The 12144-nt window shown below is 38.1% G+C and overlaps 1 protein-coding gene across 3 annotated transcripts in view; it reads left to right on the forward strand.

The window, feature by feature from the left end:
• Positions 1-11171, forward strand: part of TNFAIP8 (TNF alpha induced protein 8) — a 95356-nt gene extending 84185 nt beyond the window's left edge. For 2 of the 3 annotated variants that reach the window (XM_038401736.2, XM_038401734.2), the window contains exon 2: positions 9329-11171. In XM_038401736.2, coding sequence (XP_038257664.1) covers positions 9329-9894 — 566 coding nt within the window. In that variant the 3' untranslated portion in view covers positions 9895-11171. Of the gene's footprint in view, positions 1-6846; positions 7253-9328 lie in introns of those variants that run through there. The other variant, XM_038401735.2, reaches the window with a different exon arrangement.
• The last annotated feature ends 973 nt before the right edge of the window (positions 11172-12144 follow it).

Here is a 12144-nt window from a genome sequence, read left to right on the forward strand (position 1 = left end):
TTTGGGACAGAAATGAAGATTCCAGGATTGTGACTCGATCTGTCTGTCACTCTGAAGCTTATAATGTCTGTGGAATCAGTTTGAAGCAATGGAAACAGCTATAGGCATTGTGGAGAGTTGTTTTTGTTTATAATATCACTAAGTTCAGTCATCACTGGAATGTGTGATCTGTTACCATCCAGTTCTTGAATTCTCAGCCATTTTCAGATTTATGAATCACACCAGTGTGACAGCATGGGCTTTCAGCTACTGATGTTGAAGTGTGTGTGTGTGTGTGTGTGTGTATATATAATCTTCTGTAAAGCATTTGACTTGATACCACACAACGTCTTGATTTAAGAAACTAGAACAATTCAAAATCATCATGGTACATGTTAAATGGATTAAAAACTGGCTAATGTAGTCTCAAAATGTAATTGTAAATGGGGTAATTATCATTGAATGGTGGTTTTTCTAGTGGGGTCCCGCTGGGATCAGTTCTTGGTCCTATCGTACTTAATACATTTTCAGTGACATAGAAGAAAATATAAAATCATTACTGATGAGAATTGCAGATGATGCAAAGATTGTGAGAGTGGTAAATAACAAGAGGATATGTCAGATGCTTAGCGATGGGGATCACTTTGTAAACTGGGCTCAATCAAACTATGCATTTCAATAGGGCAAAATAAGTTTATACGTGTCGGAAGAGGTAGGCTGTCTTTACAGGATTGAGGACAGTATTCTGGAAAGCAGTGATTTTGAAAAAGACTTAAGGGTTATGGTGGATAATCAACTGAACATGAGCTCCCAGTTACTCCTGGGGGAATTCTGTGGCATGGCACTTGTGCAGGATTCATGACCCCCGCAGATTTCTTTGCTTCCCCGAGAAAAATGACTTTCTGACAGGGAAGCAAAGGGAAGCTGCAAGAGCAGTTATGCACCACTCCCTAGCTGCACGGGTACATTGTTTCACGTAGCTGGCAGAGAGGAAAATCACCATAGGGCGACATAGGAGACATCCCAGCCAGTGGCTCCTACCTTGTGCTGGGATCAACTGCTAGTCCCAGCTGGGCTGGAGGTAGGAGAGGACAGGACTTCCTCTTCCCCTGCAAGGAGTGGTTGGAGCTGTGTCAGACCTACCTGTAAAAACCTCACCCAGCTGCAGGAAGTTCATCATCCTCCCCTGCTTCATGACCCCATAACTCCTCAGCTACGGAGGGAGGGGGAGCTGCTCCCCCATCTGGCCAACCCTCATGCATCCGGACCTCCCATGCAGACAGCCCTGCCAAGCCTGACCCCATACACCCAGACCCCTCTAACCCTCCATACCGAAACCCTATCCCATTGAACCTCAATCCCTGTATCTGGAGACCTGTGCACCAGACCTCCTGCCTCCAAACCCCCACCTCTGCACCCAGACCACCCCCATGAGCTCCCTGCACTCAAACCCCAAGCCTGATTAGCCCCACTCTTAGCCCCCATATCCAGATCCCTATGCCACTGGCCCCCATCTAGCTGCATGCTTGGCACAGAGGGGCAGGGCCCCAGGGTTTTTCTGGGGAGACCCAGGCCTTGTGCTGTGTCAAGGTCAGTTGCCTCACCATTGAGTCTGTATCCTGGCGGGTGAGGAGGCTGCAGGGTGATCTCTCAGCTTAATGCAGCCAGTAGTTTGTGCTCCCCACTGCCATGCTGGAGCCTCTGCATTTATTTATTGACAAATAAAACGTGCAGAATTTTGCAGAATTTTAAATTATTGTGCAGACCTTTTAATTTTTTGGCGCAGAATTTTTAGGTGCAGAATGCCCTCAGGAGTATCCCAGTGCAATGCTGTGGCTAAAAGGACTAATGTGATCCTTGGATGTATAAATAGGGGAATACTCAGTAGAAGTAGGGAGATAGTATTACCTCTGTATGTGGCACAGGTGCAACCATTACTAGAATACTATGTCCAGTTCTGGTGTCCACAAATCAAGAAGAATGTTGACAAATTGGAGAGACTTCAAATAAGAGCCACGAGTGATTAAAGGATTGGAAAAACTCCTTTGGTAACTTAGTCCAGGGCACTCAAGGCAGGACTAAGTATTATCTGATCATCCCTGACAGGTGTTTGCCCAACCTGCTCTTAAAAATCCCCAAAGATGGAGATTCCACAACCTCCCAAGGCAGTTTATTCCAGTGTTTAACCACTCTGACAGTTAGGAAGTTTTTCCTAATGTCCAACCTAAACCCCCTTGCTGCAATTTAAGCCCATTGCTTCTTGTCCTATCCTCAGAGGTTAAGAACAATTTTTCTCCCTCTTCCTTGTAACAACCTTCTATAGACTTGAAAACTGTCATCATATCCCCTCTCAGTCTTCTCTTCTCCAGACTAAACAAACCCAAATTTTTCAATCTTCCCTCAGAGGTCATGTTTTCTCGACCTTTAATCATTTTTGTTGCTCTTCTCTGGACTTTCTCCAATTTGTCCACATCTTTCCTGAAATGTGGCGCCCAGAACTGGACACAATACTCCAGTTGAGGCCTAATCCGCGGAATAGAGCAGAAGAATTACTTCTCTTGTCTTGCTTACAATACACCTGCTAATACATCCCAGAATGATGGGTTTGGTTTCTTTTTGGTTGTTTTTTTTGTAGTAGCGTTACACTGTTGACTGATATTTATCCTGTGGTCCACTATGACCCTCAGACCCCTTTCCACAGTGCTCCTTCCTAGGCAGTCATTTCCCATTTTGTAAGTGGAGTACTTTGCATTTGTCCTTATTGAATTTCATTCTATTTACTTCAGACCATTTCTCCAGTTTGTCCAGATCATTTTGAATTTTAATCCTATCTTCCAAAGCACTTGCAACCCCTCCCAGCTTGGTATCATCCGCAAACTTTATAAGTATATTCTCTATGCCATTATCTAAATCATTGATGAAGATATTGAACAGAACCGGACCCAGAACCTATTCCTACAGGACCCCACTCGTTATGCCCTTCCAACATGAACCACTGATGACTACTGTCTGGGAACGATTTTCCAACCAGTTATGCACTCACTGTATAGTATGTATCTAGATTGTATTTCCCTAGTTTGTTTATGAGAAGGTCATGCGAGACAGTATCAAAAGCCTTACTAAGTAAAGATATACCATATCTACTGCTTCCCCCTATTCACAAGGCTTGTTACCCTGTCAAAGAAAACTATTAGGTTGGTTTGACACAATTTATTATTGACAAATCCACGCTGACTGTTATTTATCACCTTATTATCTTCTAGGTGTTTGCAAATTGATTGCTTAATTGTTTGCTCCAATATCTTTCTGGGTACAGAAGTTAAGCTGACTGGTCAGTAATTCCCCGGGTTGCCCTTATTTCTTTTTTATAGACGGACAATATATTTGCCCTTTTCCAGTCTTCTGGAATGTCTTAGCTATCATTATATTTAAGAAGTTTTTCTTAATATGTAACCTAAATCTCTCTTGGTGTCAATTTTAAGCCCATTGCTCCTTGTCCTACTTTCAGTTGATATGGAGATTTGATCACCATTCTCTTAACAGCCCTTTCCCTATTTGAAGACTTTTAGTAAGTTCCTCCTCAGTTCTTGTCTGAACACATGCGCCCAATTTTTAACCTTTCCTCCTAGATTAGTTTTTCTAAATCTTTTATCATGTCTGTTGCTCTTCTCTGGACTCTCTCCAATTTGTCCATGTGTTTCCTAAAGTGTGGCACCCAGAATTGGCCACAGTTCTCCAGTTGAGGTCTCCCCAGTGCCAAGAAGAGTGGGACAATTTCCTCACGTCTTAAACATAATACTGTTATTAATATACCCCAGAGTAATATTAGCCTTTTTTGCAGCTGCATCACATTTTTGGCTCATATTCAGTTTCTGATCCACTGTAACACCTAGATCCTTTTAGCAGTACTACTGCCCAGCCAGTTAAGCTCCATTTTGTATTCGTGCATTTGATTTTTTCTTCCTAAGTGTAACAATTTGCACTTGTCTTTACTGAATTTCATCTTGTTGATTTTTAGACCGATTCTCCAATTTATTAAGGTCTTTTAGAATTTTAAACTTGTTCTTCAAAGTATTTGCAATGCATCCCAGGTTGGTGTTATCCACAAATTTTATAAGCATACTGTTCACTCCATTATCAAAGCCATAAATGGAAATATTGAATAGTACTTGCACTAGGACCCCAGGACCCCAGTAAATATGCCCTCCCAGTTTGCCAGTGAATCACTGATAACTACTCTGAGTACAAAAAGAAAAGGAGGACTTGTGGCACCTTAGAGACTAACAAATTTATTTGAGCATAAGCTTTCGTGAGCTACAGCTAACTTCATTGAATGCATCCACCTTCTAGTAATTCCACCTAGACTGCATTTCGCTGGTTTCCTCAGAGATTGTCAGAATCTTTACTAAAATCAAGATGCATTACATCGACTGCTTCTCCCCATCCAGTAGGCCAGTAATTCTGTGGGTTTTTTTTAACCCTGACAGGAGATCAGATTAGATAGTCTCTCCCCGTGCCTTCTCATCTTAAAATGTATTTTAAATATAGATCATCTTTTCAGAGTCATTACCTTGTGGATGTGCCTCATCTCCTATAGCCATCACGTAACTTCCTTGTGCCTACCATAATAATTGCCTGTATGGAGACATTTGATATTAGGAAGGCATTTAATTAAGGTTTTTGCTTTGTTATTTTTGAAATAAATTAGTTGCTCTTTTTTGCTCTTCATTTGATATTCCCCTCATATCTATTTTATTCCTTTCTCTCTCCTTGCTCTTACTTCTGTTCTGTAGTATCCTTCTCCCCTGGACTGACTGTCCAAGCTACTTGGTCCTTTCCTCCCTCTGTTCCACTGGATATTCTGTTCGGCTGTTTCAGTCTCTTTTCTCTCCTACTGTTTGTTGGCAGCTCCAGTCCCATTGCTGGATCTGTTCCATGAGGCTGACTCCTGTTTCCTCTCCTCTGTAGTATCAGTTTTTTATAAAAGCAGCTAGGGTAGCTTCTTGTTTTCAGCTGCTTTTGAACACCCCTAGAATCATCTGAAAACAAGGAGCTCTAGTGCCAGCCAGCTTGCTGCTGAACACTGGCATGTGTTCTAAGGACCACAGTCTGGGAACTTGTGGCACCTTAGAGACTAACAAATTTATTAGAGCATAAGCTTTCGTGAGCTACAGCTCACTTGATGAAGTGAGCTGTAGCTCACGAAAGCTTATGCTCTAATAAATTTGTTAGTCTCTAAGGTGCCACAAGTACTCCTTTTCTTTTTGTGAATACAGACTAACACGGCTGCTACTCTGAAGTCTGGGAACTGCTGCAGTACATTAAGGAATGTTTTGAGCTTTTTTTAAAAGAGCTAAATTTAACATGCTTGCACCCAAGATATGATCTGTAGTATTTATTGCACATTAGAATCTAAGCATCAAGTCTTCTGTTAAAAAGATATCAAAAGCCTTAGAAAATGTGACACTAATTAGGAAGAAGCTATACGTTATGGTGGCAGAGTTCAAAATATCAGGCTGCCTTATTAGTATATGAGAAATCTGTACTGCCTCTTTTTTATATTTTTATCTTTATGATCAGTGCACAGTGAAATGTGTGGCAGAAACAGGGTTCTGGGAATACATACTTTTGGACTAACTTTTTTGCCTGCTGCAAATTTTATCTACTCATCTGTCAGAAGCTGCTCCTGCAGTGTTATCAACTTCTGCAATTTTATCACAAGTTTAATGATATTTGGTGGTTTTTATTTTGCTGGAGTTATGTGATAAGATCATGACCTCAGTCCTTTTTTTAAAAAAAATTCTAGTGCTTATTATTGCTTGAAAACATAAACCTTAAAGGCTCAAAACCCAGCAGATAATAAATAAGAAAATAATAAATAAATAAGTATTGCTTTTACATTTCATGAATTCAAGCCACTTGTGATATTTGAACACTTGGCACTAACAGTACTGCTCCTCCCACTTGTTTTCAAGTAGGTGCCCCTCAGGGGATAAGACATTGCCCCTCACTCTAGGAGTCTGTCTTACTAAGAATGTAAGATCCTAATCTTGTGCAAAGGTTGTAACATGATTCAAACTTACAGCAATACTGCGGCAAATGCATTTGTCCATGCAGGAAGACAGGCAGGAAATCAGTTGCCACATTTCTCAAAATGGGTTCTTTCAGCATGCAATGTTCAGCCAGCCATTACTTTTTTGTTGTTGTTGTTTGTTTTGTTACTCCTTTATACTCTGCAGACTAGAGCGAAAAACCTGTTTGCTTTTGGAATCTGGCTTTTTGTTTCATGAATGGTCTTGAGGTGCTAATGGACATATCCTGTATTCCCTCAACAAATATATTTACTACAATTAAAAAAAAATCATTCACAATGTTATCTTATTGGATTTCTAATGATTGAACGTTTTAGAAGGCATCTTTTGCTAATGGATTGAAGGTCAAATAAGTTTTACAGCCAAGGGCAAAAGATAATTAAACCAGTGTATTAGGATATGCATTAACTAGAGATGTGGCCCCGGCTAAAAAAGTATAACTTCAGATTTCAAACATTCCCCATAAAGTTCAGAGGTTGAGATCTGGAGGTTTGCTTCATATGCATCGCTAATGTAAACCTATAGGAAAAATATTTAATAACTGCTCTGTTTATATACTGCAGGCCTAGTTTGCATAATCAAAATCTGATTTTAGTTTGGGCCTTTAAACATGTTTTGTTCAAATAAGTTCATTTTTAGTTTGAATGGATAGCTCATAAATAGGAAATCAGGAAATAAGCACTTGGCTACAGGAGATGGGGTCCCTTCCAAAGAATCAAGCCTGCCCTTTCTAAGTTACTTTATCCTTGTTTTTTCTATATTTTTGTTCATTGTCCCAGATGTCAGTTACCAATAACAGCTATTAATGTTACATTGCTTGCTTAGCAATGCAATTTCCTTTAAGCTTTCCTTTCAAGGAAGTGAAACTACTTCACTGTAATTTTTGCACTTTGAGTTGCCAAAGTGAAATAGAGCAATTCAGGCTGAAAAAAAAGGTAATTCAGAAGAAAAGGCTTTTATGAGATTGTCACAGAGAGAGGATGAAAAAACTTTAAATCTATATCCGATTCTGATGCTATTTTAGGGGAGTATATTAGGCTACTATGATAACGTATTGGTGTTAAATTTAATTAACAAGCTACCAGTCCAGTCTTCACCGCGTACACATTGTGACTATACCTGAAACATGACTTTGGCATCACTATCTCAGTAAAAGCTGTAATTCTACTTGTTGATGAACAGTAAGTAAAATTTTAACTTTCTCAAGTGAAATTTTGTCTTTACTTTGAAGACTGATTCCTCTCAGTGCTTAAACTCAGTTTTATTTAAGTACTTGCTTTGTAAATACGTTGCATTTTAATTCTTCAATTGTTTTTCTGGTATTGACAACAGTAGAGAGAAACAAAGAAATAAATGTCTATAACATAGTCCAACTGGATTTTAGAATAACTTTTTTTTTTTAAGGTACAGTTTGTATTTGACAGCTGGATCAAAACTTGTGGAATGATGACAAATTAAAGAAATGAAACTTGACTTGTACTCTAAGAGCACTAAAGTAGATGTATAGAAAGTAGTACACGCGTCATAGCCCCAGCATTTTAATAACATATAGGGCAACCATTCAGAATATGCAAGTGAGAACTCTTTATTTACTAACACCACCGTAATTGTATGTTTAAGGCTGGGTCTTTTCTGTTTTGATTTTGTTTAAGAAAAAGTCAGATGTTCAATTGTGACTTATGACTTTATCTTAGAAAAGCTTTCTTTGTGGGTCTTGGAAGTGTCAAAACCATTAATGGCGGGTTTGTAGGGTAGGAAATGGTTAGAGGCTGATTTGAGGAGGGGTGCTTGCTAGTGGCAAGTTCCTGAAGTTATATTGAGGTATTATTTGTGATGTAGTTTTAAGTTAAGGCAAGGGTGGCTATAGCATCTGGATAAATGCCCTTTTTAGCATTTGCATAAATCCAAAGAGGAAAAAATGAAATACATTTTTGTTTTTGCTTTGAAAGGTACTTTGTAAACCATCATAGTGCTCCTATCAAAGCAGAAGCAATCTGTATAAATTTGTGGAACATCAGAAATCATTGAGATTTGTGGACTTAACTAATAAAGCCAGGGAAGGACAATATATCTGGTTTGGTGAGAAGGAGATCAAGGAGCATTTAGGAAACAGGGGATGTGGTTTTAATTATTTTTTGTTATAATAAAGTGGCAATCACAATTCAAAGGAAGCTCATCTTTACTTGATAAAAATAGATCTCTACTATCCTAAGTACTGGCTAGTGGCTTCTCATACTTGATTGTTTTTATTTAAATAGTAACACAGATTTATTATTAAATTTTAAAAATACAAAAACTGTTGAGAAAAGTATTTTTCACTTTTCTGATTGGCTAGTTATGATCCTTAGCTGCTTCTCAGACCCACATGGTTTAGAAAAGCCTGTTTGTCTTGTGAGCTTGATTACTTCTCCCAAAATAGCTAAAAATGAGGTTTGGGTACTTCAGTATCCTCATCTGGTAAGAACTAGCTCTTTAAAAAGATATATTCAAATGATCTAAGATTTTTTTAATTAATTAATTAACTGTACAGAACGTGGTTACTTTTTCATTAAGTGGGCTGGAATCTTTCCAAATCCTAGAATGGATTCTGTTGTGAGTTTTTCAAAGATGCCGTAAAGGAGGAAATATAGTTTTATAGCTTAACAACTGCCCCTTTGAACAAATACCCTTTATATGTCCTGGCAACTGTGTATCTGAACATATATACACGGCTAGTAGGAAACTTTCTCTTTCAAATGCAGAGCTTTGCCCATGGGCATCTGCAGAATCTATGCTTTCATCTTATAAAAAAAAATTTAAAAAATCCAGCCCCGTGTTTGCGAAGAAAACCTTCCATATTTGAAATGAATGTAAACAGATGAAGGGTTTCCTTTCAGACAGCTTAAAACTATAGGGGGGTGCAGTCAGAAGCCAATTCATGTCCCAGCAAAATCTGTATTGTTGTGTTCACACATGTTTATTCACTTTATCTAGGCCTTTATGCTCATCCATTTTGGTTGAGTTTCACTTAGTTTTTTGTGTTCGTTCAAACCCAAAACAAACTCAGTGAATGCAAACTTACATAAATCATACCAAGAGCCACAGGAACTCTGCAAACCGGAACTGCAGTTTTCACACATTATTGATGATTAAGTCCATTACTTTTGAAGGAATATGGTATGCCAACTGTAAAATAAATGAATATGGGCAGGAAAATATTCTTTAACACTGTCAGTAATGTGCCTATAATCTAGTGATTGTATTCTGTTTTTTTCCAGTGGCCACAGATATCTTCAATTCCAAAAACTTGGCCATTCAGGCCCAGAAGAAGATCCTTGGCAAAATGGTATCCAAATCAATAGCGACTACCTTGATAGACGACACCAGCAGTGATGTTTTAGATGAGCTCTACAGAGTGACAAGGGAATATACTCAAAACAAGAAAGAAGCAGAAAAGATCATTAAAAATCTCATCAAAACAGTCCTCAAATTGGCAATCCTCTACAGGAATAACCAGTTTAATCAGGATGAAATAGCACTGATGGAGAAGTTTAAGAAGAAGGTTCATCAGCTGGCTAAAACCGTGGTCAGTTTTCATCAGGTGGATTATACCTTTGACAGGATTTTTTTATCCAAATTGTTGAATGATTGTAGAGAGATACTTCATCAAATCATCCAACGCCATCTAACAGCAAAATCACACGGACGTGTCAACAACGTGTTTGATCATTTCTCTGATTGTGAATTTTTGGCTGCCTTATACAATCCCTTTGGACCTTATAAGCCCCACTTGGAGAAACTCTGTGATGGTGTCAACAAAATGCTAGATGACGGAAACATATAAGTACTCGCATTAAGCATGACTGCTCATGTGTAATTTGTAGAAAGAGCACTGCTGATTTATGAAGGAATAAGGGACCATACAAAAGTAGGGTTTTTTTTTTTAATATAACAGATGCTTCAGAAAAATCTTTACCAAACTGTATATTATGAGCCGTCTATTGCTATTCCCAGTCCACCTGGAATAAAGACTTAGAACAATTCTGTTTTTAGTGTGCTTTGTCCAAGGAAACTGCTAGATAAAGGTTATGAAACAGAGCTGCTCAAGTAGAGGAAGACTCTTGTGAAATAGATGATAAAATGAAATTATATGTAGTCAAACCATCCAACTATGTAATTCTACATTTAATATTTATAAATCATCAGAAGGCTATTTTTTGTATCAGACTAGCATGGTGATGGTACATTCTGTAATTTCTTTAACTCACATGTTAAAAAAGAATATATATTTTGATGCATTTATATTCACATGTGCTCTATGTATATGTGTAGATAACAGCTTCCTTGTGCAGCTTTTATGAACAGTTCAGTTTTACAGTTGTGATATCGCTGATACTTTTGTGCAGCATTTGAACTGCATTGTTAATCTGCAATCCAGTAATGAAAATCAGTTCTGTTTGAAAACCTACCAAGTGACCCTTGCAGATCAACTTTGATGCCTGTTAAGTTTGATTATTCCAGGAACAGTAAACTACAATAATTCAGCCTGGCTTGGAAAATGCATTCTACAAACTGAATAGTGTGTGATAGAAAAAAGCACCTATGATTCGGTTTCAGAATTTTAAAACTCCATGTGCAATTAAAAGATGAAATGCAGTAAGTGAGCTGAGAACGCTCATTAATTAACATGGGAGTCCTGCTACTATATGCATCCTTTTCTGAAACGTAAGGGTCAATGTATTTCTGCACATCAAGATAATGTATGTGGTAATGTGAATTTAGATAACATAAGCATCTGAAGGCTAAAAAAATTCCACACCAGTTTGCTTTGTATATAGTGAGCTTACGTTGTTGGGTTACATATAGTAACAACTTTTTAACAAATAGAGAAATGGCAATTACAATACCACAGATTAAATAAAAAAATTTGTATCTAGTTCTTTTCACTGATACAAAAAATGTGACTCTCCAAACACTATAATGTGCTAAAACATTTCAAACACCCGAGGAATTTTTGTGGGGAAGCTTATAAAAAACTTTGCAATGTATTTAATTGCCAATTTTTTTGCTGTTTGATATGTCTTCTATTTTATGAGTAAACCAAAGAATGTTTGCACTCCACACTTTGCATGTTTTTTCTGTTTTCCTATTAAATTAGAAAAAGTAAACTTGTGAAGCGGAATGCAATCTCTGATAAGTGCCTCACCATTACAATTTAATTATTTCCTTTCTAAAATGAGAGTTCAATTTTCATGCCCATTCACTCAGTGGACTCATAGTATGCCAAGAAGGGTACCCAATGTGACTTTATGACAGGGACACATAGGTAAGAATACCAAGTTATTTTATACAGGCCACCAACATCCAGCAGATGGTGAAGGGTTAAGGTCAGTACCAGCTTGGGCCAATTAGAAACTGATAAGTTAATTCTCAGTTTCTAAGAGCTGGAGAACTACTTTGTCATCAGATAATGTCCGAGCGCCAAAAAATAACCATCTTCAGATTGCATTTTGTCCATCATCAGTGACTTATTGGTGATGCAATGTCATGAGGAAAACCTGATTATTTTGTGACTTTGCAGCTCCATCTTTTTCATTTCTCCACATCAGACTGCTCTGGTGGTAAGAGAAGGATATTTCTTCTTTCCCTCCACTTTCTCTCTAACTGATGAGAGAGGGAAGGTTCCTGAGCGCTAGAAATATGGTTCAATATCACAAATGGACTCCATATTGCATTACTAATCCACTGAGTCATCCACTCTTCCTGTATAAAACAGCATCGGTGAGTGAATTTGAACTCTTTTTGAAAGGAAGATGTGATACAGCACTGTTTAGAACCAAGCCTATAGTCTGTACATTTGTTGCGTAAGCTTCCACATCTTTGCTTCAGTAAAGACCTGAAACATTTTGGCTACTCAAATTTTAGATTTCCCCTGAGCATGAATTGGCAATTGTGCTTAAAAGTGTATTATTACACTGTGGACAAATGTCCACAATCTAGGTAACTGTAGTGTAGTCAACATTTATTAACCAGATTTCTGGAGGTTAAGTCCAGTAACCCACTGAAACTTACTTGCATCTTAAAATAGGTTAAA

The sequence above is a fragment of the Dermochelys coriacea genome, chromosome 5 (genome assembly GCF_009764565.3).
Source record: "Dermochelys coriacea isolate rDerCor1 chromosome 5, rDerCor1.pri.v4, whole genome shotgun sequence".
Taxonomy (NCBI): domain Eukaryota; kingdom Metazoa; phylum Chordata; order Testudines; family Dermochelyidae; genus Dermochelys; species Dermochelys coriacea.